Source organism: Ceratotherium simum, chromosome 6 (genome assembly GCF_057802395.1).
Source record: "Ceratotherium simum simum isolate JZ-2026a chromosome 6, ASM5780239v1, whole genome shotgun sequence".
NCBI classification, from domain to species: Eukaryota; Metazoa; Chordata; class Mammalia; order Perissodactyla; family Rhinocerotidae; genus Ceratotherium; species Ceratotherium simum.
In genome coordinates this window covers 62,828,162-62,854,727 of record NC_141905.1, presented here as the reverse complement: position 1 = coordinate 62,854,727, position 26,566 = coordinate 62,828,162, and the positions used below count along the sequence as shown (strand labels likewise).

Here is a 26,566-nt window from a genome sequence, read left to right as displayed (position 1 = left end):
GAGGCTAGGGAGACTGTTGCTCTTTGGGCCCTGGCCTGGCATCTGCTGCCTCCATTCACAGCTGGGGTTCAGCAGCCCCCCTCCACTGCCCTGGCTCAAAATGGAGGAGAGGAAGTGCTGCAGCGAAAGGGCCAGCAGCCCCTAGAACCCACTAGACCGCTGGAGGGGAAGAAGAAAGGGCCCGCCCACAGTCTTTCTTTGCCTTGTTAACGGAATGCATGTTCCTGAGACTAGACAAGCCTGTCACCTGGGCCACCGCTGACCCCTATGGGAGAGGATGCCCCACACCAAGGTACAAGGCTTGGCACTAGCTGAGGGCCCCTCAGCCGAGCGGCCTTGTGTAGGGCACAAGCTGCTCAGCCATACTTGGTGGCCCTGCCTATTACACCAGCCAGACCCCTCCCTGGGCCTGGCTCTCAACGCTCACTCCCTCAACCTAGTCCCCGGTCCCACCTGGATGACCTGCTTTGGGGAGTTGGAGCCCACCAGCCTCCCTTTCTCAGCCTGCCTTCCTGCCAAGAGGTCAGAATCATGTGAAATCATGCTGGCACACCACCCCCATACCCCTTGCATCCTGTCTGGGGGCACAGAGCAAGCCTGATCTGAGGATTTCGGGTATGAATGGGGCTTCCCTGGGGCCTCCAGATGACAGGGCCAAAGCACTTTTCCTGCCTGGATGCTACAGAGGGCTTTTGGAGAGAAAGGGATAAGGAACTATGGTTTGTAAGCAACAGCCCATTCTGATCCAGGGGACACAATCCAGCCCAATTCTCCCCTCAATTCCCCCAGCTCTGAGGGGGATTCAGCCTGGATTTCACCCTGTCTCTCTCCCCAGGCCCCTTTCCCACCCTGAGACCTCCAGATCTGCCAGAGCGGCAGGTTGGGAGGAAAAAAAATAGGGAGGAAGGGGCATTCAGGGGCTGGGATGCTGATCCAGGCAGGGGGGAGGTGTCTGCACAGCTGCAGGCAGCACCCCCACCCACAGTCTCTGAATGGGCACATTGCCCCCTCCTGCCCCCCTGCCACCACTCCCGAAACAGTTGGTCCTAATGAACGCAAAGCAGGCAGGGCAGCTGTGTGCATTATCCATCTGCATGGGGAAGTGTCTATTTATCCTCGCGTCCCACCCCACCCTGCAGCTGCTGCCATCCCCTATGGGATGGCAGTGGGCACAAGCACCCAGGCTGCTCCCGGGCCCCGGGGCTTCCTCTCCTTCCAGCACTCCCTCCCCAGCCCACACCCACAGCCTTCATTCGACCCATTTTGGAGGCTGAAGTTTGTGAGCTTGTTTGCGAGAGAGAGAGAGAGAGAGAGAGAGAGAGAGAGAGAGAGAGAGAGAGAGTGCACACAGCGTTTCCCCAGTTGGGGCTTTTGATTTCCTCTGAAGTATCTTGATTGGGGACATACAATGGCATCTTGCTGTCAGTGCTCCCTCAGCAGCTTCTGGCTCTGCGCCGCCTCCTCCTCCTCGGGGCTGGGGTTTTCTGCTGACTCCCAGGCCCACGGCTGGCTGGCAGGGAAGGATCTGGTCTTCCATCCCTTGGCCTGAGCAGCAGGGCCTGGAGGCCTAGCCACAGTCCTTCCTGCTCTTTGGGCTGGGGCCAGCCTGCACCCACACCCTACTTCCTGGCTCACTTGGACCTCCTGCTGCCTAACTGGCCACCTTGTCTCCCCTGCCTGGCCGCTCATTCCCTTAGGGCTCAGAGCCATTGGTCTAAACCGCAGTTCTCCTGCTCAGATGACTTCAGAGGCCCTGCTGCTATGGGACACTCAAGGCCAAATTGTTTATCTGTCATTCAAGGCCCCTCTGATCTGACCCCAAACCTTTTTTGTAGACCTGTCAATCACGGACTGTCACACATCCCCTAAGCTTCAGATGAGCTCTCCTCACTGTCACCCAACCCAACCCCACAATTTTATTTCATCCCCTGTGCTCATAGCCACCTCCTCCCTGGGGTGTCTGCCCTCCCTTTTGTGCTTTTCTTATCCCTCCTTAGGGCATGAGTCAAGTTCCGCCTCCCCAGGAAGATGGCCTGGTCCTCTCTAGCCCACAGGCCTCCTCTGTAAAAATCCTAGAGCCCTGACAGCCTAGGCATTTGGCATTCATTCATTCATTCATTCAGCAAATATCTCTTGAGCTGAGGCAAAGTACTTAGAATGCCTGGGTCCTGGCCCTGTTCCCGCATGCCTTTCTGACCTCATCACTCCCTGCTCTGTCTTCACTCACTCTTTCCAGCCACACTCGCCCCCTTGCTGTTCCTGAAACCAGCATCATCTGCCTTGGCCTTTGCGCTTGTTCCTCTGCCTGAACACTCTTGCTCCAGATGTCCCCAGACCTTGACTCCGCACATTCTTGAGTCTCTGTTCCATGTCACCTTCTCAGTAAACCTGTGCCCGATCACCTCCCTATATAAAAACTGCCATGCCCCCTCACCTCTCTGTACTTATCCCCCGTACGGACATGCCCCCGTACTTCTCCCCAACTCACATTTATGGATTTGTTGTTTGTCATCCATCTCTTCCCGCTAACTTATCAGCTCCAAGAGGGCAGAGAGTTTGTTTGTTTTTTCACCAATGTGTCCCCAACATTGAAACAGTGTGCAGCATTCGAAGGTCCTCAATAATTATTTGTTGAATGAATGAATGAAAGAGGCACTGTGCCAGGCTCTGAAAAATCAAAAATGACTAATATTTCATGTTCTCCAGGGACACACAGGCTAGTTGGACATGTGAGCTATGCAGCTGGTATCCTGACATGTAAACCACAATTAGTTAAAAACATGAGAGCACTAAGTGCATGGGAGTGTGGTTGGCCCAAAGGAAGATAAACACTGTGATAGTTATCAAGGCGCGAAGGGGGACTATGCCAACACCAGACCTGGCACTTCACACACATCATTTCATTACTCCTCACACCCCCTCTGGAGAGGGTGGGGAGGAGTGCACAGAGGAGGCGAGACTCTGAGACTGGGTAGACAGTCCAGGCAGAGGGATCAGCAGAGCCACATGGGACCACATGTGCTGTTGGAGGACTGACTCTAAGCGTAGGATTTGATGGGTGGAGCTCGGGGAGCTGCAGCTGGTGGGATGGCATTTGGTGTGGCTGGAGAGTTCCTATCTGTAGGGCCATGAGCTGCCCATTTGCATCTGCGCCCCCTCCCTGCTCAGTGCCCCATAGTAGGCATAGACATGGAGAGTCTCTGATGACAACATCCAGTTCACAACCAGGCAGCCTGGACATCTATATGTCCAATGACTCACTGCCATTTTTTCAGGGTGGACCAGAAGTCCACACCACCCTTAACACTCAGTTCTTGGAAGCCGGCTCCCTCACTCCTTCTTCTTCTTTTTTTTTTTTTTGTGTGAGGAAGATCAGCCCTGAGCTAACATCCGTGCTAATCCTCCTCTTTTTGCTGAGGAAGACCGGCTCTGAGCTAACATCTATTGCCAATCCTCCTCCTTTTTTTCCCCCAAAGCCCCAGTAGATAGTTGTATGTCATAGTTGCACATCCTTCTAGTTGCTGTATGTGGGACGTGGTCTCAGCATGGCCGGAGAAGCGGTGCGTCAGTGCGCGCCCGGGATCCCAACCCGAGCCACCAATAGCAGAGCGCGCGCACTTAACCACTAAGCCACGAGGCTGGCCCAGCCCTCACACCTTCTTACCTGCCATTTTGAGATGTTGGCCTGTGCCACCTCTAACCCCCCATTCTACAAGCTGTTGACAGCTGTGCTGCACACCGCCCCACGCATCACCCTCTTCTTGCCTTAATGTAAAGAATGAAAAATAACCTGTGGCCCTGAGCAGATGGGCTGTCTCTCAAGAAAGCCCCAATTATTGAAGATCTAGTGCAAGCAGAAGTCATAAATATCCCAGTTTGCTGCAGTTGAGAGGAATTAACCACACAGCAGTTAAAGAAAACTGGTCGCTCGTGGAGCAAACATTCAGACTCCCAGTGCAGAACTCTGGGGTAAGTCCACTGCCAAGTCCCTGAGTCATAAATGCCAGGGGCAGGAGATTTTAGGGAAGAAGCCTCAGGCTCTTGAAGGCTTCCCTCACTCAGGGGTGTGATTCCCATATACCGTGGAGAATATGGGAGCGGCCAAATCTCCACCACCACCCTGATTTCTATGTGTTATGTGTAAGGGCTTTCACTGTGGAATCAGGTTGTAAGCTCTCTGTCACTGAAGGAATTCAAGCAGAGAGGGAATACATCCTGCCCTGGAAGAGAAGAAAACCTTTGGGGTGCAGGTGAAAAGGGTAGAGTGTTGGGGGAAGAAAGAGAGAAGGTGAAGGAAGAAGCTGATGTTCTTAAGGCCAGTCCCCCTCAAGGGCCAGGACTATAACCTCTCACCGTGAGCTCCCCAACCCTGGCTGCCTCTGCCCCACACTCTGATCTGCTTCCCATTCCCCTCAGCCTCTAAGGAAGTTTCTGGGATCTGAGCCCTGAATCCCAGGCCCCCCAGCACTTTTGCATAGAGTATAGGGAAGGGGCAATCCCAGAGCGCCCTCGGTTTCATTCCCTGCTACTTTAATTCGAAGAAACAGGTCTCAGAGGGTTTTAGAACCAGACCAGGATCCCAGGTTCTAGAGACCACTGTTTCTAAAGCACCTACAAGAAAGGGTTTTCCAAAACCATACAGGGAGACCCTCACTTTAGAAAAGGAGCTACAATGTAGTGGGGTCATCCAGGGATATCAGGAATCATTTTTCCACGTCCCTTTACCCCACAGTCCCAGTAAGGTCAACATCCCCCCTCTTTGTAGGTCTAGAGCGCTGGGTTGGGAAGGACATGTCCTAGACCCAACCCCCACCCCCCATCCCCAAATTGACAGGACTCAGAGGTGGGGTAGGGAATCCCCCAGGGGGCCAGGTCTGGTCCTGAAAGTGTTCATCAGTTCTCCCCCACCCTCAGGTGGGAGAAAATGAAGGCGTCTGAGGAAAGGGCATGGTGACAAGGACAGGGTCTGAGTGGGTGGGTGTGAACAGGGCTTGGAAGAACCCAGAAGTGAGATTAGACATAGGGTCTTGGCTGCGAGAGGGGCCCGGGGCGCTGACTCAGCGGCGTCGCTGTTCAGGGTGTTCCAGCTGCCCCACCCTCCTCCCCCGCCCCCAGGGTGCCCTTTGAAGCCGGGAGGGGGCTTTGATCCGCAGTCTGCCCGCTCTCAGCTGGCGTGGCCAGATGCGCTGGGGGAGGGGCAGAGGAGCCGGCCATCTCGCCCGGGAGCGCCTCGCCCTCCCCCGGCCCTGCACCCCCTCCTGGGCACCGAGACTGTTTCCGGCTGTTGTAGGGGGCACCCGAGCCTCCTCCCCCAACGCCTTGCAGCTGTTCCCCAGCTGCCCGGCCCCACCCCAAAGACAGCTGGGAGAGAGGCTGGGGGCGGGGAGCGGGGCGCAGCTGCTCGGCTCCGGGGCTGGGACCCGGGAGGGCAGCAACATGAAAGAGCTCGGGCCGGCGGGGGTAGCGGGAGGAGGAAACCCCCCGGCGGTCGCCTCCCCGCGGGCTCCGCACATCTGGGCCGCAGGAGCCGCCGCCCCCCGTCTGTGGGGTGGGGGATGCGCTCCGACACCCAGCCCTTCCCGGAAAGGGGAGGAGTGATGGCCTCTCGCGGAAGGCGAGAGGGCACCGCCTGGGGTGTGAGAGCCGGTATCGCTGAGTCGTTACCGGAGTGAGGCACAGGGTGCGCCTGTGGGTGCCCAGAGGTGTCTGAGGGTGCTCACTAGTGCGGGGGTTGGGGCGCCCCGCGCCTCCTCCGGCCGGCCCTGTGTCCTGGGGCAGGCAGCTCCAGCTCTTTCTAGGCCTCCTCTGCCCCTGACCCTTTTGGGAAGTGGATGACAGCTGCTTCTACAAAGCCAGGGACAGCTGGGTTGCTGGGGACAGCTGGATGGAGTTAACGTCTCCCTGCTTCTCTGGCTGCCCAGGCACCCCCAGGCCACACTACGGGCAGCTGGCTGCTTTGCCTACAGCCTGTGTGGTTGAGTGTGTAAGTGTCTGGAGTGGCCTTTCAAATCTGGGACCTGGTGGGGCTCAAGCCGATCTCACCCCCACCAGAGTCTCCCTCCATATCCTGGTCTGCTTGATGTACCTGGAGAAAGGACCCCTCCCATCAGCGAAAACAAAACTAGGCCAAGTGGGAAAGAAATTGGGCAGCTTTCTATCTTGGCTCTCAACTCTTGGCAGAGAAGATGTCCCAGGGTTCCTGATAACTAGAAAAAGGGACAGCAAGACAGGAGCAGATGTGAGTGGAGTTCAGTGTCTTATCTGTCCACCAGCACCTGCCCCCAAGTGTCCCTCCACCCTGGGCTGGAGGGGCACTGAGCTCCAGCCATCTGCCTCCTCTCTTTAGCCCTGAACAGGTGCAGGGGAAGAGAAGGGGGAAGGCCAGCTGTTGTCAACCTGCTCCTGTCTCTGGCTCCCTGCCAAAGTGGGGAAGGGGGAGCAAAGAAGCAAGGGTCCACCCACCTCACATTGAGTCATTTTCCACTCCCACAGGATGGGAGGACAGAGGCATTTAGCAGGACCAAGACTCTGGTTTGGCCTGGCCAGCCCAACTGTCCAGGGGACATGGCTTGACCAGGTCCTCCAATCTGGGTCCTTATTTTTCTGAGAAGAGGGGTGAGCAGGGGTCGGTGAGGCTGGGACACCTGGCATAGGCCTTACCCATGGCTCCTTTGCTCTGGGCTTCCTGGGCTGGGAGGTTTTTAGGCCCTGATTCTAGCCAGACAAGGGGAAAGAGAACTAGGCACCCAGCAATGCACACTGCTCCTACTAGTATGGAAGGGCACAGGCTGCTTTACGACATAAGAGATCCATGCAAAGTGTTCGACAACAAACGAGAGATCCTTTTTAAATATCAGGCCCACCGCAACAGAGGAGGGCCTTAGTGTGCCCCAACCCCTCCTTCCACCCCAGGGGTCCTTGTAACAAGCAGGACCCTGGCCAGTCCCTCGTGGCAGCACTTCTCAAATCCCAGGATGTGTCAGAATTACCAGGGGGTTAAAAACACAGATTCTTAGGCCCTCCGCAATTCCCACTGAGTCTAAGTGGGGGCCCCAGTTATCAGCCCTTTTAACAAGCTCCCAAGACACGCTAGAGACTTTGAGAAGCTCTGCAAAAAGGGATGGGGGTAGGATGTCCTTTTCACTTTGCTACCCTCTCTCCACACCTCCCAGAGTCAAAGATTTTCCTGCCTGGTCTTCCTCCATGCTCAGGGGCAGGGGCCAGAGCCCAAGTCAACAAAGGAAGTATGGGGCTGAGTGACCCGCCCCCCACACCCACCCCCAACAGGGGCCAAGGCCCAGTTAGACTAAATTCCAAGGCAGGGTCTGCTCTGCTTTCATGCCCAGGGCCCTGCACAGTGCCTGGTGCTTAGCATGTGCTTAATAAATATTTGTGGACTGAAGGAGGTAAGCTTTGCAAGACTCATAGAAAGGTATTTCTTCCTGTGTCTGCCCTAGCTAAGAGCATGTTGGCAGAACCTCAAAGAGATGCCAAGGCCCATGTAGCAGGGGGCTGGGCCTTGGAGGCCCTCAGCAAATATTTGTCAAATGAACCCAAGGCCGAGAGTAGATGTAGATAGTGCCTGACAAATTGACACTCACAGGCCTGGAACAGGCTAGACCCGGGAGAGTCAAGGCAAAGAGGCAGGAGCTTCCGTACCTGGAGGGCCCCCCAACCATGCCTGAAGACCCCAGGCCTGGGGGAGTTGGGGGTAAGAGGCGAGGCAGGGAGCGGGACTGCGCCATTATGTTTATTAGAAGGTTGGATTTCGGTGTGTGCTCTAGACAGATTACAGAATAAATACCTGCGCCTTGAGAACAGGAAGTCCACGATTCATACAAAGTGCTCACTACAGGAAGTTGCTGTGTCAAACTCTAGGCAAGAACCCAACTCAGGGCAGCCCCTCCTCCCCCACTGACCTCCACAAGGGCTGTGCTATGGTTTTTTATTTTATTATTTCTTTTATTTCTCTTTATTATTATTAATATTATTATTATTCACTTTTGCTGTGGTCACTATCATTGGCAAAGTTCCTTTTCCCCTTTCCTGGACATGGGGTTCCTGTCTTTAAGATTCCACTCTGAGGCTGAAGGTGCCAAAAGCTGCTTGAGAAGTGGCCTTTGAACTCCGTCTGGGAGGATGGTGAGAAGCAGGAAGCAGGAGAAATCATTCTTGGTTTTAAAAAAATTAAAAAAAACAAAAACAAAAGCCCCACAATCTACATGTCATTCCTTACTCAGTCCGTGATCAAACCGCCCAAAAGAAAAACAAGAGGAGCTGCAGGCTGGTGGGCACTGGCCCTTCCTCCCACGGCTGGGTGAGGAGGGTTGGACCCTCCTGCCAAGGCTGTAGGGGCAGCTGAGGCTCCTTCCAGCCACAGGGGTGGGAAGGGGAAGGAGTGGAAGAAAAAAGGAGAGACAGAGAGAGAGAGAGCTCAGCGCCTTGAGGTAGACGCTTTCCCAACTCCAGGGCCACCTGTGGCCCCAGCCCAGGCCAGCTCCCACTGTCACCTCTGTGTCCAGGAGATTCATAGTAAAAAAAAAAAATCAAAAACAAAGCCCAAAACAAAACAAAATCCAAAAGGAGCAGACTTGGGGGAATGAATGAGGAAGGGAGGGAGGACAGGAAGGTAGAAGGGCAGGTCTCTGGATGCATAATTCCCAAGCCTGGGGGCTGGGGGGGAAGACTCCCCAGTGCCCCACTGCCCGCGTGGCGTTAGCTCGTCACGTAGTGTTTGGTGGACGGCTGCCCATACACCCTGTAGAAATCCTGGTGGCCAGGCTGCTGGGAGGCGTCGAGCCAGTCTCTGACCGCCAGGCCAGGAAGGGACTGGGGGACGGAGGGTGTGGGCGGGAGTGGGTGTGAGTACTCTTGCGAGGGTACTGTCCAGGGGAAGTGGCCGGAGCGGGGGTAGGGCTGATGGCCGCCATGGTTGGCCACGGAAGAACAGTAACAGTTGTCCACAGAACAGACGAGAATCTTGCGGCCGCCATACTGGGGGAGCATGGGCTGCTGGGCGGCGGAGCCATTGGGATACTGCGATGGGGGGAACACAGGACTTGAGTGTACTGGTTGGGCGCCGCCTGGCAGGGCCACCAAGTGCTGCGTGGAGCTGCAGGGCCCCAGGGGCTGCCCTGACTGGCCCTCGCCGCTGGCTGTGCCCGCTGCCCCATACTGGCCGCCCACAGGGCCCGACGACGTCTCTAGGAAACTGGCCTCAGGGAAGGCCGTTGAGTGCTTGCGCTTTTCCGCCCCAGAGCTGCTCACGCCACAAGGGTACAGGGGGACGCTTTGCAGGAAGGGCACCGGTGTGCTGAAGGGGCCTGTGGAGAGTTTGGGGCAAAAGTCGCCGAAGCTCCCGCCCCAAGCAACCCAAGCCTCCTCTCCCTTGGGGACCTTTTCCATCTCTAGGACCAAGCACATTACATCATGCACCATCTTGGTCCATGCTCACTACTCCATTAGCAAGTAGGTACTATTATTATGCCCACTTTACAGCTGAAGAAACTGAGGCTCAGGGAAGTAATATGGCCTGTCCCAGGTCCCATAGCTAGAAATGGCAAAGCCACAAAGGTCTATCTGACTAGACCATGCTGCCTCTCAGAGGGAAGGTGCTGGCATTTAACCCTGCTCAAAAGGCTCTCTTCCTCCGATTGAGGACCCCACCCTCACCTTCTAGCATCTTCCGCAGCTGCTTCTCCTTCTTGGCCACCTCGTTCAGGAAGAGCTTGGAGTTCAGATGGCCGATCTTAGGGGGAGAAAGGCTGCTGCCCGTGCAGGTCTGTGTCCTGGGGGCAGTGGACGGGGCGTCTGCTGTGAGGAGGTATCACCAGTGAGCCCGCCCTACCTCCCCGCCACAGGCCTGGCCCTCCTGCCCTCCCCCAGACATGTTCCCCTGAGGGCTAGCTGCCATCTGCTCACCTGTCCATTAGGATTTTCACAGACTTGGTGTTCTAGGGGGAGAGAAAATGGTTAGTCAGTGGGAAAGGCAGCATGGGAAAGGGAAAGACAGAAGCTGCCCCATCCTCCCTCTCCCCAGGTGGGGCTGACCCTCTGATTCTGGCCAGAGTGTGGCGAGTTGGGGGGGCGGTAGGGGGAGGAGTGTCTCTGTTTTTAGAAAATAAGAATAGCTAACATTTATTGAGCACTTTCTATGTGACAGACAACATTGTAAGTGCTTTCTATACATCCATCATTTTATCCACACAACTACCCTAGGAGGAACGTTCTGTTAAGCACTCAACTCTTTATCTGAAATCTTTGGGGCCAGATGTGTCCTGGAATTGGGAATTTTTTTGATTTTAGAAGGGAAATACGGTGCCTATACCGTATATTACGGTAGGACACCACAATCTAATACATCAAAGTTTCTGCAGCAAAATGTTTCAATACTCGTACCAAGATAAATAAAGACCATAAATTGCCAACATCAGTTCAGGTCAATTTTTGCTGTTAAATGAGCTGCCAGAATTTTTTTCTTTCAGAGATTTTTAGAATTTGGAATTGTGGATGAAGGATAGTAGATCTATATTATCAGCCCTATTTTATAGGGGAGGGAACTAAGGCAGAGGGAACATACATGACTTGCCCAAGGTCACAAAGCTACAAACAGCAGGGTGGGAGGGTTTTGAATCCGCGCAGGCTGGCTCCAAAGCCGTGAGCACACTGGTGGAAGAGACTGGTCGGGGAGCAAAGGACTGCAGACTTCAATTTAGGAATGTCCCCTGGGTCCCACCAGCCAGTCCCAGGCCCAGCCCACCTTCATGAAGCTGACATCCTCCGTCTTGTCGAACAGCAGCTGCAGGGAGCCCAGGAGTTTCTTGGCCTCCTGCATGCGCTCCCCGAGGTGCAGCGCCTGCGCTGCGTTCTCGCTGCAGAACTTGGCCTGGGCCTTGTCCAGGACCTCCACCGTCTGCCGCAGGTCCTCATCCAGCAGCTGGTGCAGCTTCTCGTACTGCAGCCGCACCTCCTCCTTCAGCTGGCTCACCTTCTCCTGCGGGCACGGGGAGCAAGAGTGGGTGGGCAGCTGAGCACTGGAGATCTCTGGCTACCACAACTGTCTGTCTACGTTCTGGATGGTGGAGTCGGGGACCCAAAACCCCCAGGCTGCCCAGGGCTCCCGAGGGCTAGGTCTGACCTGCCAATTCCCCGCTGATAGCATAGGGCTCTGTGCCAGCTACCCCTGGCACCAGTGGGGGCTCATCCACTGACCACTGAATGACCAAGAGATTCCAGCACAGAGCCCACCACACAATAGACTCTAGCACAGGTAAGGAACCAGCCCAAGGCCCTGAACCCAAGCCGCCCCCACCCCAGACCACGGGCTTGGGCTTAGCTACCTCCACCAGGCGCTTGTCTGACTCGAGTTTGTATAGCTGGTCCTCAATGTCCTGCTCTCGCTCCTCCAGCCGGTCCTGCTGCTTCATCAGCATCTTCTGCAGGGACAGTTGGGGTGGGGGCATCAGTGGGGGCTGCAGCTCCACCCCTCACCAAGGATGGGTGAGCACCACCCTTCCCTCCATAGACCAGACTCGCCCTATACATCCTTTGACCCAGATGACCTAAAATTTCTGCCATCCAACCCCTTCTGGCCCCCATGCAATCCCAGAGGCCTGATGACAGCTGTCTGGCCAGCCTGTTCCCAGGGACAGAAAGCCTGGAATAGCTTCCCACACATATCTAAACATGAGCTTTCTGAGGGCAGGGTCAGGCCAGCCTCTGTTCTAAGCACTTTTCCTGTATAGACTTATCCAATCATCCCAGTAATGCTATGAGATAAGCACTATTATTACCTCATTTCTGAGAAGAGGAAACCAGAGAGGTTAAGTAATTCGCCCCAAGTCACACAGCTAGTAAGTGTCAGAGCTGGGATACAAACCTAGGCAATCTGGCAGTAGGGTCTGTTCTTATCCAAGTCGTGATACCTTTCTCTGGGGAGCCCCATCTCAGGGATGAGTACCCTAAGATGCAGAGGGTCAAACAACCTTCCAAGACACACATGCCCTCTGGCTCAGACCAGAGATCCCACCCTATACTTGCCTCACACTCAGGGGCATCAAGCCAGCCATGCCCTCCCTTGTTCTTGACGCTGAGGCCTAGGCTTCCGAAGTCCTTGCTAGCTCCCTCAGCCCCTCACTTGGACTCAGGTGGAAAGGAGACTCTGGCTCTCCCTACAATCTAAGGCCAGTCTGCTGGAAGGTGCTGGACCAAGCTGCTCTTCTCAGCCCCGAATCTCCTGTCTCCACAACCCCTCTCCTTCCAGCTCTGCCCATCCCAGCTGCTCCATCCATCCTGTCATCCTCCCTTGCCAGACACACCTCTTCAAACAGGGTCTCTCCCCTGCTCAAGAACTCTCAATGACTCCCTTCTTCTAAACACTCTGGCATGGCAATGAAGGCTCTCTTATGACCTGACTCTCCCAGCCAGGTCAGCTGGGATCCTGTCCTCAACACTCTGTGCACATTTGAACTCCCTACACCGTGCTGATGTTTTCCTGCAGGAAAACATCCTGCAGGGGAGGGAGGAGGCACTGTGAGCCTCCTCCCTTCCCTTGTCGAAGGCCCAACTTAAGGCCCCACTCCTCAGGGAAATGTTCTATGGGCCCTGCTCGGAGTTTGTGCAGGCCCCTTCCTGTCCTGGCCACGCAGTGGGGCTTTCACATTCTGCCCTCCCTCTACAGCTGTGCTGTCCAATATGGTAGCCACTAGTCACATGTGGCTATTTAAATTTAACTTAATTAAAAATAAATTGTTTTAATTAATTTTAATTTAAAAATAAATTAAAAATAAATCAGTTCTTCAGTTACACCAGCCTCAGTTTACATGCTCAATAGCTACATGTAACAAGTGGCTCGGGCCGGCCCTGTGGCTTGGTGGTTAAGTGCGCGCGCTGCGATGCTGGCGGCCCGGGTTCGGATCCCAGGTGCGCATTGAGGCACCACTTCTCTGTCCATCCTGGGGCCGAGTCCCACATACAGCAACTAGAAGGGTGTGCAGCTATGACATACAACTATCTACTGGGGCTTTGGGGGCAAAAAATAAAATAAATAAAATCTTTAAAAAAAAAAAAAAAAAAAAGTGGCTAACATACTGGACGCTACAGATACAAAACATTACCATCATCACAGAAAGACCTACAATCTATCTCACAAACTGTGATCTGATCTCCCTACAAAACCCAAGGCCTCTTGAAAATAGGGCTTTGCTGCTGTCTTTTCCCACCTCCTTTCCCAGCCAGCCACACAAAGGCCCCAGCACCCTATAGATGTATAACGTGTTTACTGAATAAACCCAGGGGTTTTGTACATGAACTAAGGTTTGCAAAGCAGACTCTACAGAGCCTAGCTCACAGTAAGTGTCCAATCAACAAGGAGTGGTTCTTTTTCCTTCTCTCTGTGGGCCTCAGAGTGACCCTCAAGCTTGACCCCATGACTCCCACTCCCATCCACACCCAGCTGGCTTCCCAAAGATGAGCTGCCACCAATCCCTTCCTCGCTCCTCCAATCCATCTTACACATATGGAAACCAAAGCCCACAAGAAAGTTCAGTGACCCCATTTCGTGTTGGTGGCTAGCCTGGAAACAAAAAACCAGGACCCCGGGGACAAGAGCAGGTGGGGGGGTGAGGTTCTCAGATTCTAAGCTGAGGAAGCTGGGGCACACCCCAACAACTTGACCTTTCCATGACCCAGGACAGGACCTCTAAGAACCAGCACCAGGAGACTTTGCCCTGCCACCAGCACCTCGCCCTTCCAGCAGGCCCCCACCCCAGCCCAACATGCACAGGGATCTGCTGCCAGCCTGTAAAGAAACATAGCTGGGTGGGGGGCAGGAATAGAGGTAGTTGTGCATCCTCCCTGCCTGTGAAACTGCCCACGGCTGTGTGAAGAGGGCAGGCAGCACCCCGCAGTATCGCCCAGATACGTGCGTACAACTGCTCACACACAAGCACACATCACCACCTGGGCCCTGAGACCACCTTGTGCACACTGTTGCACACAGCTGCACATATACTTGTACCCAGCCCCGTGCACAATGATGGCTGGGCCTCCAGAAGGCCCAAGACAATTGAAGGAGACCTGCCATACAGGCAAGGTGGCCAGGACTTCCCTCTAGGAACATTAGGCCTCTTTACCTCCTCTGTAACAACTGGCCCTCAAATTTTTGCCTGCTGGCTGCCTCGTACCCACACTCAGGAGAACAGGCTCTGCCAGGCGCATCTCAGACTCCAGGTCACTCTTGCCTTCTTAGCCCCCACCCACCCACACACAATCTGTGCACCATGGTCTCCCTGCCCGACTACTTCTCATGACCAAACCCATCAGTGTCAGATTAGGAGCTGAGTCCCAGAGACAGGGCAGGAGAGAAGCAGCCCCAGGTGGGGTCTCACCTCTGTTGCCCTCAGAGGAGAGGAATGGGGCTGTTCCACTCCCACCCTCCAGACCAGTGGGAGCTCCCCACCCCAGCTCTGTCAGGGAGTTCATGGCTGACTTCTCAGGGTAGAGCCAAAGGAGGCACTTCCTGTCTAGTACTGGGGGTGGGGCTCAGCTCCTTCCCTCTTCTTCTAGGCTTTTCTCAGAGCCTTTCCTGGCAGCACATCTACCCTGGGACCCTGCGGTGTCTTCCCTTAGCTTCACAGTCCCAGGTCTTGGTCCCTGTCTGCCCAGAGCCCTCTGGGGTGGGAAGCCAGTCCAGGCCTAGCAAAGGCAGGGGCCACCCTCCCTAGCAGGTGGCTGGGTTTCATTTCCCCTCCCCCAGCTCAGATGCCATTGGACTCCTGCGTCTGCTGCAGGCCGAGGGGAGGGGGCAGGAAGGGGAGGAACCGACCAGAGGTTGCCTCCAGGGAAGGCTGGGAGGGGGGGCCCACACCAGCCAGCTCACTCTGCAGGGACTGCTCTCCCTTGGAGCCACGTGATCTTTTTTTTTTTTTTTTTTTTTTTTTTTTTTTTTTTTCAAAGATTTTATTTATTTTATTTTTTCCCCCCAAAGCCCCAGTAGATAGCTGTATGTCATAGCTGCACATCCTTCTAGTTGCTGTATGTGGGACTCGGCCTCAGGATGGAGGGAGAAGTGGTGCCTCGATGCGCACCCGGGATCCGAACCCGGGCCACCAGCATTGCAGCGCGCGCACTTAACCACCAAGCCACAGGGCCGGCCCTAGAGCCACGTGATCTTAATCCTAGCACAGACAACACCTGGGGGAAGCAGGGGGTTGGGGGGATCACTGGTACCTCAGACACCGGGAAATTGGGGGGAAGGAGGAAAATATCCACTTGCTGCTCTTTCATTACCCCGCACCTCAATTCCACCAAATGTCTGAATCAGGATGCTGAGAAGCTGGAAGATGGAGAGCAGAGGAAGCAATGCCTGGATACCTCCCCTCTACCATCAGCATCCTTCCCATCCCAACCCCCAGGGAACTGCTAAGAGCTGAGGCCCCTTTTCCCACCTGGGAAAAAACTCACAGCTGAGAGATAGGACCAGATTTCTCAGCTTGATTCAGAACAAGAGCTCTCAATGTGTGTGTGTGTGGGGAGGAGGACAGGGGGACACAAATGACTTTACAAACTGCTCCCAGCCCACAGTGAGTCACCTGGACTGTGGCACACCTCAAGTGTGCAGGAGCAGGGAACCATGGTCTAGACCAGAAGCACTTGAGGGACTAGGCCTCCAGCAGGAGGAGGGACAATGTGAGGGCCAGCTCCACTTAGCAGCCCCTGGCCCAGGTGGAACCTGCTCACTCCTGTCCCTGTCCTCGTCCCTTAGGACCTAAGGCCTTCCATGGTCTGCTCCTGGGCCTGTGAGGGCAAAAGCATCAAGAAGACTTGGTGGCACTCCACTCCCATCCCTCCAGGGTCCCCGAACATCCTGCTCCTCATACCTGTCGCCCAATGTTCTAGACTCTGCCTTGAGCTGCTCCTCTATGTGCCCCCCAAATTGGAGAGGGGACAATTGTAAGCCTCTTACATTCCTGCCCCAGGAAAGCCTCATACCCCTTTGGAGCCTGACTGGTCAGGCCCAGCTGGCATTTTTGATGCCAGACTGGACTGGGCAGACAGGGGAGGCCGTGGGGACTCTAGGCTGTATAAAAATTAATAAATAATAATAATAAAACCCACAAGTCAACCTTGAAGAGATGCAAGGTCAGGAGGGAACAGGGCTCCAGGGGCCGAGCCAGAGGCAGGCCTGAGGTTTCAGGCAAGGCCAGGGCTGGGTCCAGCAGCACCTGTGGTGGGGGCAGGAAGAGGGGCTGCTGGAGCACCTCTTCCTGCTCAGACCCCTGCCCAGCTGACTCTCATGCCAGCTCCAGCTCTGGCTGCAGCCCCTGCTCAGAGCTCCCACGTCCTAACCTCTACCCAAGCTGCCAAACCCGCCCCCCACTCTCCCACATAAGCCCATGTCCCAAGAGTACTTTAGTCTCCTCTCTCCCTTGGCCAAAAGCACTCTCCCCTTGTCTCAGAGCAGCTTCTGCCTGCCCTAGACCCCCCTAACTGTGCCTCAGCCCCTGTCTTGTGCTACCGTGAGGACTCCCAGGCTGGGGCAACCACAGACCGAGAGAGAAGAGGCTATAGGACAGGAACCAGGGCAAGGAGAGAGGCAGCATCTCGGAGGCAACCCCAGCAGACCCCAGAGAGGGTTTCCCAGCTGCAGAGTGGAATTAGCTTTTGCCATGCAGAGAGCAGCGCTCTGGGGCAGCAGAACAAAGAGGCGAGAGAGAAAGCCCCCCTTTGTCTGGGTTTGAATGCCAGGCCAGCCGGGAAAGAAGGCTTTCCCAGAGCCAGGGAAGAGGCCAGCCAGGCCTGCCTGCTTAGTCCAGGGCAGGGGCCCAGGCCGGGCTCCCCTTCCTCCTATGCCCACCAAGACTGCCCCCAACACAGCATCCTGCCATCCATCCAGGCTTCTACCTCCAATACTTGCCACAGGCAAAGAGCTCACCCTAAGGTGAATCCCATCTTCCCTTCCCCTCCCCAACACCCCCACCAGCTGAGAAAGTCACACAAGACTCACAACCACCAACCAACCACCGCCCGAGCGGGCAGTCACACACCAGCATCGTCACACTGACAGTCCTGCAGGCACCTCAACTTCAACTCGCAGGTGTACGGCAAGCAGGGCACACAGACACCCTCTTCCCTCTCACAAACACCCTCTTCCCTCTCACAAACACGCACGCGCACGTCTTCCTGACCCTGCAGCCACACGCAAGACAACTACATAATAGTCAGTCACTCACGTTGTACCTTCTCAGAGAGACACACACGAGATACAAAAAATTAGTCACATGTGAGATACACAACCAGACGTGCTGGTTACACACACACACCTGCAGACATGGATGCACAGCCACCCAGAGCTGCAGGAGGCAGAGTAATCGATAGGGCAAGCATGACGGGCGCCTGGCTGTGTCAGCAGGATCCTGGGGTGGAGGCGGGGGCCTGGGCCTCTGCCTGGGGCCCAGGGAGGAGGGCCAAGCCAGGCCGCCCTTCTGTGCAGACTCAGGATGGTCAAGGAAGGGGCAGCTACATGACCCTCACACCTCACTTACACACAGTCACCTCACCCCAGCTCCCAGCCCATCTAAGACCTCAGGAGTATGGGGTGAGGGAGGGGAGAGCAGTGGGGTCTGCCCGGCCTGAGTCGTCTGAGTCCTGAGAGGGCTGGGCCAAGGCAACCCTCACTGCCACAGCCTGAGACAGACACATGGGGCAGAGACATAGGATCTCCTCCAGGGTCCCCATGCAACCCCTCCAGCCAGGGGCAATGTGAGCAGGGTAACCTCACCCCCAGCGGCTGCAGGCCCCAAAGTGGCCCAAGCAGTGGGATCCCCTCCCCAGAGAACATCTTTTCGTACCTCTAAACCTCAGAGAATGTAAGGAACAGGGTCCTGGCAACATTTCCAGCCTTGATCTGGGGTCCTAGGAATGGCACAGAGGTACAACTAGGACCTGAACACACACACACACACCCTTTCCACAGAGCCCCTCATACACATAACTAGGACTTTTGTTGGGTCTTCTTTCCATGTTGAGGGAGGTCATGAGACAGGGGTGCTCCCAGCTCACACCAGTCCCCCATTGATCAAATGAACCCCTAAATATGGGGGCTGGAAGGATGTTTGACCACCTAGGGCTGCTAGACCTGAGCCCACCTGGATATCCCAATCTTGAGCCCTCAGCCTCCCACAGGCCCAAAGGAGAACATATTTGGGGTCTAGGCATGTTCCAGAGAGTAGTCCCTGGGGCCCACCCAGTGAGCACCCAGGCCTCAGAGCAATGCGGCCTACACACTGGCTTCCCAAGGGCAGAGTAGGGCAACAGACTTCGCAGGCCTGACTCTCAGACCCCCTGCTACTCCCCTGGGCTGCCCTGTTTGCCTTCCTGCTGGGTCCCTGCGCTAGGCTGCTGGCCCAGGCACATGTGGGTGCTTGTGAGTATGCAAGTGGGGGTCACAAGGGAGAGCTGATCAGGGTTTCCTATTTCCAGCCAACCGGGCATTTCAGCAGCCCCCGCCCCTCCCCCTGGAGGACAGAAGAGGAAGCACAAGAAGCGGAGCTATATTTTAAGGCATGTGCCAGGTCTCCATGCTTCTGCTCCTACATCCGGGAGAATGCTGTTGCCCTCATCTGCAGCACCAGCACTCTTTAAGAAAGACTTTCTCTAGCAAGGAAGAAGCCCAGGAAACGGCCCCTCTTTCTGGCTGGCCCAGAGAGGATGGAGAGCGCAATGGGTTCTTCCATGCAGGTTCCCCATTGCTCGCCCCCTCCCCCAAGTTGGGGCCCCTCTTCCTCCATATTCAATAAGTCCAACTCATACTGAGTGGCGCTGGGCTATTGAAGGGTTTCCAACTCCAGTGCCGTGGGGCACCAGGAGAATTCAGAGGGCCTGGGGTAGGGGAGCCTGGAGAGGGACAAGGCTCAGGCTGTGGAACACAGATGCTGAGCGCACAGAATTGCACATCTGGCCCTGATGCAACCCACTACTTCTGAGCCTGCCCCACACTGGGTACAGGAACAAACATGAACACGCACGCGCGCGCACACACACACACACGGAGCTGCTGACAAAGTTCAGCGCCTGCTTCCACCCAGTCCCTTCCACGTGTGGGGAGATCAAGGACCTGCTGGTGGGAACCCCAGGGTTTACTCTGCATGCATGGGCCACCCCCCCATCCCCCAACTATACAGACGGGAGACAGGTGCATTTGAGGGCGAAGCAGAAAGCGTCCAAGACACTCGCAAACACAGACACACATCTAAAGACACCCTCCTACTAACCAGTCAGGTACAATTACGTTTTCTCCCCCACCCAAATGAAAGACACTGCCAGCACTCAGACACAGCTAAGGGCAAAATCGAGGGTGTGGGCACACATTCACTCATCACCCCAACTGCTGCCCCCTCCTCTGTTCCTTTCAGCCAAATCTCTGTCTTTCCCCTCCTCTCGCTTTCCACTGCCAATCCCAGGACAGAGAACTGGACAGCCCGTCTTTCTCCTGCCTCTGCACTTTTCCCAGCCTCCTCCCCCAGCCCTTCCATCTTTATTAATAGCAGCAGCTTCCCAATACTGGGGAAAGTCTGGGCCCTGCCCGCCCTGAGTGGGGGGTGGAGTACAACAGGGGCTCGTCTGCTTCCCCAAGGCCTCTGCCTTTTCCAACCCTAGAGGGGGGAGGGGGAACCAGCTCCTTTCTCCATCCCCCACACTTCAAGAAACCAGAGGCCTGGTCCTGGCACAAAAATCCAGAGCTAGCCCATCCGATTGGAAACTAATTATACAGCAAATTTTATTTGTTATCCCTGCCCTCAGCCTGTGGTGCCCCTCCTGCCTTTTGTTAGTTGTATGTGTAGGTTTTTTAATTGCTAAACAGTGACTCATTCTGACTGGTTCCCCCTCCCCACAGGAAACAACCCCCATCTACAACCATCCCCTGCTCAGAGCTTCCTCATACCCAAACTCCCCACTGGCCTCGACTAGCCTCCAGGGGCCCCCACCCACACAAACACTCCCAGTCCTACCAAAGCCCAGCCTCACCCCCGTGATATCACACCCAGGCTCCAAGCTGGGGCTTCTGAGCGGGCTCAGACAGTCTCAGGCCAAGCCCTTCCTTCTGGTATGACTCAACCCTGAAAGCCAGGGGACAAGGGAGGGACCTAGGAGGAGCCCCCCCTCCACTGAAGGGGACGGAAGTATTGCCTCAGTCAGCTCCAAAGCCAGGCCCAGAGGCCTGAGGGGGGAGGCGGTTTTGACATTGGCCGCTGCTGCAGGGTGTATACAATGGGAGGGGACGCAGTTCCGTAATCACCCAGCCGGCAGCCCAGGGGAGCCAGCTGCCTGAAACCAGATTGCAAGGCGGCTCAACCTTAACCCACAGGATTCTTTTTCCGTCTTCCACTTCCCCTCCCCAAATGTGGGAGGGCTGTGATAGAGGGCTGGGCTGGGAGAAAAGGGCTCAGGGTGATGAAGACACATACTTTAAGGTTTGTTCATGCAGATGCGAGCAACACACACAGGCACACAGAGGGCAGTGATTCTCATGGAGAGTGGGCTATCGGGAATAATCCAAATGGCTGAGACACTGTCCATGACGCCACTGGCTGTCCAGGCCTTGTCCAGATAGATACCGGGAGTTCTGCTCTCCCTCCGGAAGCTCCCCTCCACCCCCCAATGTGTTTCCAATAGGGCTTGAAACTAACATGGCTGCTTTTGTTTACTTCCTCATTGGTATGCCAGCATCACGGATCATGTCAGCCACAGCAGCAACACCAGGACACTCATTACATAAACAGCAGCTGGAGAAGCAGGACCTGGGTCACCGCCTTGGTGACTTCCCGTAGGGCCTACAGAAACAAGTCTGGGGGAGGGAGCTGTGCACAAAACAGAAAAGCAACACCCAAACTCTACCCCTGTCAGCCCCACACCTCAATTCTATAAATGACTCACAAGATGGACCCTATGAGCACAGGTGCAGGAATGCATCAAGTAGCGATGGGGGACCCTTCTTCCCAGGACCTTGCCCCCAAACTTTCAGAGTATTAGAGTTTGGAATGGGGCCTCTGGCCTGATGTCACAAGTCAGCCTGTCCGGATGGGTGGTCCCCAGGCGGTAAGGAGTGTGTGTGTGTATGTGTGGGTAGGGTACTTGCCCGGATCTCATTCCTCCGGATCTCCACGTCGCACACCGAGTGTCCCTGATGCGCACCGCTGTAGTAGCAGCAGTACTGGCACACGGCCACCTGCTCGGCCTCGCAGTGGTAGAGGCGGTAGGCGTTGTGCTGCGGGCAGCTCCAGGCCCGCACGTCGTCCGCCTCCACCAGGAGGTGCCCGCGGGCGGTGGAGGGCTGCTGCAGGTGCGTCTGCACGTGGGACTGGCAGCAGGGCGCCTCGCAGCGCAGGCAGACCTTCTGCGCGGGCAGCGGGGGGCCGCGGCGGCAGAACACGCAGTGCAGCGCCGCCGGCGGCTTCTCCACGTGCAGGGCGTTGAACTTCTCCACGATGTTGGTGAGCTTCAGGTTCTTCTCCAGGCCCGGCTTCTGGTTGTAGGCCTGGTTGCACTCCGGGCAGCGCACCAGGCCGCTGTCCTTGGCCCACGCCTCGCCAATGCAGCCCCGGCAGAAGTTGTGTTTGCACGGCAATTGCACCGGCTCCACGAAGACATGCAGGCAGATGGGGCAGATGAGCTCCTCCTCGAAGCAGTTCTTCCAATTCTCTGCCATGGCGGCTGCGGGCAGGGGGCCCGGGGAAGCCTCCCCAACTCCCCAACCCTGAGGGCCCGTCCGGTGCAGCTGTAGGCCCACGGGACCCCAGGCGGCCCTGACAGTCACTCAGTCACCAGCGCCTTCCGCGCGCCGGCCCCCAGAGAAGGGAGCCTCGGTCCTCACGCCGCGCGCGCAGCCGGCTGCGTCTCCTCCTCCTCCCGAGCGCCTAGCGGGAGGCGGCGGACTGCGCCAGGGCCGAGGCCGGGGCACCAGCCCTGGAGGGGAGCGCCGGGGTCCAAATTCCATATAAGAGGCCGCCTCCCCGTCGGTGCGGCTAGGGCAACGGCGGCCCGCGGCCTGCGCTTGGCCCCGCGGCTGACATTGGGGCGCGCCCCACGGCGGACAGAGCCCGGGAGCCGCACACTTCCTCTAGCGACGGCGGAGGCAATGGTGGCTCCCTCCTGGCTCGCCGGCGCCGCGCCTCCCTCGCCTGGACCGGGGTCCGAGAGCCGGGGAGGCGAGTGCGGCCGCGCCGAGGGTTGCTAAATCCGGACCCGGCGGGCGAGGCGACCCGGCTGTCCCCGGGCCGTGGCGCGGGCGTCCCCCGACTGACCGGCCGTCTGCGGGTGCGGGCTGCGGGGCGCAGGCGGGCCGACTCCGGGGCGCTGCGTGCGCGCAGGGGCAGTCATTCAGATGAAATTCCAGTCCCCGGCCAGAGACACCAGCCCGCCTCTGCCTTCCTCCTCCCTTCACAAATAGAAACGGAAGGGGGAGGGAGAGAAGTGGAAAAAAAAAGCCAACCAGAAAGGGAGGGAGGAGAAGCCTCGGCGGTGCTCCGGCCTGACCCCCTCGTCGCTACTTCCGCGCTCCCCCGAGGCCCGGCGCCCCCGCCGCAGAGAGACCCCGCTCTCCGTCTCCGCGCTGGGCGGGCGCCTCGGCTCTGCCGAGGAAAACAAGGATTGATCAAACTAGAAAGGAATTTTTCTCAACTGCTAATGAACAGGAGGCTCGGCTCCCGGCCCTCCCCTCCCCCCCGCCCCGGCCCTCCCCCTTCGCCACCCCGGACTCCCTCCCCCCCACTTTCTTTTCTTCTCGGCCTCTGCTCCGGCCTGGAAGGCTCGGGGCTGCGGTCGGAGCCAGCCTGCGGCGGCGGAGCCGGGCCGAGCCGGCCGGGCCGGGCTTCCTCCTCAGCGCCCAGCCATCTTGGGCTCCTGGCGGCGGCCGCGGTGGCGGCGGCGGCCGGGGGTCCGGGCGCGCTCGCTCGAGGGTCCTGCAGTGTTCTTTCTATCTCTCCCTCTCTCTTTTTTTGGTGGGATTTTTTTTTCAGGGGAGGGCTGGCGGCCTCCCTCAAATTAGGAGAAAGAGGGGAGAAAATGCCAAGTCCCGATTTCTCTCCACCTCTGCTCCACCCACCCCGGTTCTTTCCAAAAAATAAAAAAAGATTAGAATTGGAAGAAGTCGGCAGAAAGGCGAGCGCCCGCGTCCCCCGGCTGCTGCCCAGGCGACGCGTCCGGGGCGGGCCCGCGCCAGTCGCTCCGTCCGTGGGTCCGTTTGTCCGCCCGCAGCTTCTCAACTGAGGGGAGGGCACTCCGGGCAGGGTCTCCGCAGCGGCTGTCGCCTCAGAGCTTTATCCTCAGATCAAAAAAAAAAAAAAAAAGAGGAAGAAAAAAACCCCCAACCCCAACACTCTCATCACAGCCACCTTCAGCCATCTTGCGCGTATTATTATTATTTCAGGAATAATCTGTTTAATTAAAAATAGCTGCGTCTCTAGCCCCCTCCCCCGCATCCTGGGCTCCCCGCCCCCTTTTAATAATAATCTCGATAATAAAAATGATCTGCGGGCCGGGCAGTCCGCGGCTGCCTTTTCCTGCCTTGGCTCGCTCGGGCTCCGGCTCTCCTTCCCCCAGGAAGGGGGCGCGGGGGGGGGGTGCGTCCCTGCTGCCCGCCAGTCGGCCCCCTCCGCCTCTTCAGGGAGGGAAGGGCGCCACCGCCGCTACCGCGCTGTTGCGAGGAGGGCGAGCGAGGGAGGGGCTCCAGCTCGCAGGACCGGCTGGAGGGGCGCACAGGGGTCCCCGATCTTCCCGCCACGGCCGGGCCTCAGAGTCTGCAGCCGGAGAGGGGGCGATACAATGGGCTCGGGGCAGAGGGCCGCCGGCAGGGCGGGGACGCGGGCGGGCAGGGGGCTGCGGTGAGCCGGACTCCCAAGATAGGGCGGAGAGAGGAGGAGGGTGGTGTCCCTACATCAAGGCCGGTCCCGCTACTCGGGAAGGGGGCGGGGTGTCGGGGAGGGGGAGGCGCGGAGAAAACAGCAGCGCAGCGGCTGCACCTTTAATCAGCACCCGCTGGTTCGGCCCACCGGCACTGAAGAAACAAACCGACGGGGGAGGGGAGGAGGCGGGGGCGGGGCGTATTGTCCGGAAGTGCTGGTACAGCGGCCCTGAGGCGCCCGGCTCCTCCCCTTTTCCCTGTCTGGAGTTGGGGGCTGTTCCGAAGGCTGCTCCTGCTATTGGTCCCCAAGCTGAGGCTCCGCCTATTTAAGGCGGGGCAAGCCCTAGAGCCTCACGTGACTCGCACTAACTTCGGTATATTAAACATTGGGCTGGGGGCGGTGGAGTTCCGCGCTTCTTAAAAGGGCGATGATGCCCCTGCGTAGTGGGACCACCTCCTCCTGGGCTTCTACACCCGTAGTTCATTTTACCTGAGGGGTAAAGAAGGGTTTGTCAGTCTGCTCATCTGTCTGATGGAACTGAGCAGGGAATTGGAAAGGTTCATTGTTGGGGGAACAATTTCCCCATGTCCTTAATACTTTCCTCCACATTTATGACGCTTAAAATTACCAAGCAAGAGAGGCATTATTATCCCTCTTCTGTTAATAAGGAAACGGAAGCTTAAAGAACTGAAGTAATCTGCTGGAGGTCAATCGGTCAGTTAACAAATATTTAACAAAAGCCTTTATATGCCAGGAATTTTTCTAGTCCCTGGGAATTCCCTGGAGAACATGTACAAAGAGTTTTTTAAAAATTAAATATGTAGGATAATTTCTGTGATAGAGAATAAGCGGCACACACAGGGCTCTCTGAAAAAGTGACATTTGAGCTGAGACCTGAATGTTCAGGGGGAGTCAGGCAAGTGACAATCTGGGGGAAGAGTGCTGTAGTCAGAAGGAAAAACAAATGTGAAAGCAATCGATTAGGCATGTTCCAGGGCAGAAGGAAGGCCTTGTGGGGAGGGAGAAGACAGTAGGAGCCAGAACACACAGGGCCTTGGCTGTCATGGTGGGGAGTTTGGACTTGAAGCTGGTTGTGAGAAGCTGTCAGATTTGGGATATATTTTCAAATTAGAGCCAAGAGGACTAGATATGGATTAGATACGGGGTGGAGAGGAATCAATACATAATAGTAATAGGGTAGGAATGGGATCAAGATGTGCTTATCACAGTATAGTCTATCCTTCTGAACTTTAAACACATTCTTACCAGGTATATATATATATATTTTTACACCACCCCCCCCCAATGTTTTAAAATGTTTCCTAGGATTTGGGTCTCAACAAGAAGCTGGATAGTGGTGCCATTTACCAAGAAGGAGAGGATTAGATTTGGGTGGGGAGATTTTCAGTAGTTCTAAGTTAAGTTTGAGTTGGCCCAGATATCCCAGTGGAAATCTTGAGGGGACAATTGTGTGTACTGACTTCAGGGCGGGGAGAGGTTTGTACTGGAGATTATGGATTTCGGAGTCATCATTGATTTGTTCTAAATGGTAGAACTGAGATTCAAATCAAGTTCAATATAACCCATGGGTCCCTGAACCTTCCATAAAACCAGAGGTTCTCTCTGCTCCAGGACCTCGATCTCCTTTCCTGATGTGGGGGTTAATATGGGTCCTTCAAGGACAGAGCCTGTGTCTTTTAGCACTTTGCATCTCCTCACCTGGGAGGTCTTATGCTGAACAAATGAATAAATAAATAAATGCATGCATGTCTGAATGAACAAATGAGAAAATGGTGTTCAAGTCCTAATCCTCATTTCCGTGCTCTAAAGATGGTGCAAAGAAACAACATGGTCTAGCTTGGAACACTTGAAAGTAACTTCTGTGGCCTCCTTGCCAATGACCTCCAGGATAATAAATCTAAAGAATTCATTTCATTTCTCACCTTTCTAGACCACTCCCTTTGACTTGTAAGACATCATACTCTTCTGGTTTTCTTCTTATCTTTATAGCCACAGACTTCTCCAATTTCCACGTCAAAAATGTTGGCGGTCCTCAGAGTCCTGCTCTCCATCCTCTTCTCTTACTAATCTACCCCTGCTCCCTGGGGCATCTCATTTACTCCTAAAGCTTTATTACAGTCTGTATACTGATGACTCCCCAGTTAGTGTCTCCAGCCCTAATCCTCACCCTTCTGATTGCAGATCCATGTAGCCAACTGTTTTCCACCCAGATGTCCCACCAGCACCTTGAATTCAATATATTGAAAACTAAACTCTTCATCCTCTTCAATTTCCGGCCTGTTCCCCCTCCACTGTGTTCCCTATCTCAGTCAGTAAACCTGTCACCCACTTAGTTACCAAGCCAAGGATCAGGGAGGCAACATTGACATCTCCCTGTCTCTCACTTCTGTTATCCGTTCACTGAGTCATCAGGTCCTATAGATCGTTCTCTTCGATAGCTCTCAGATCATCCCCACTTGTAGACTAGTTGCTCACTTGACATCTTCACTTGGAGATACAATGAACATTTCAAAACTCAACATGCCCAAAACAGTTGTGATTTCTGCTCCTCCCCTAAACTGCTGCAGTCTTCTGCTTCTCGGTGAACATCCTATAGCCAACTCTTCAGCAGATCTTGACTACTTCTTAACATCTCCATTGCTTCA

At 55.9% G+C, this 26,566-nt stretch overlaps 1 protein-coding gene across 1 annotated transcript; it reads right to left on the bottom strand.

Annotated features, from left to right (window-relative positions):
- Window positions 1–7,732: 7,732 nt before the first annotated feature.
- On the bottom strand, window positions 7,733–22,694 carry TRIM8 (tripartite motif containing 8). The gene is made up of 6 exons (XM_004428013.2): window positions 21,137–22,694; window positions 11,340–11,435; window positions 10,760–10,993; window positions 9,922–9,953; window positions 9,673–9,788; window positions 7,733–9,323 (listed from the first exon to the last, which is right to left on the bottom strand). The coding sequence occupies exons 1-6, from the start codon at window positions 21,704–21,706 to the stop codon at window positions 8,716–8,718; spliced, it is 1,656 nt and encodes a 551-aa protein (XP_004428070.1). The 5' UTR covers window positions 21,707–22,694; the 3' UTR covers window positions 7,733–8,715.
- Between the last annotated feature and the right edge of the window lie 3,872 nt (window positions 22,695–26,566).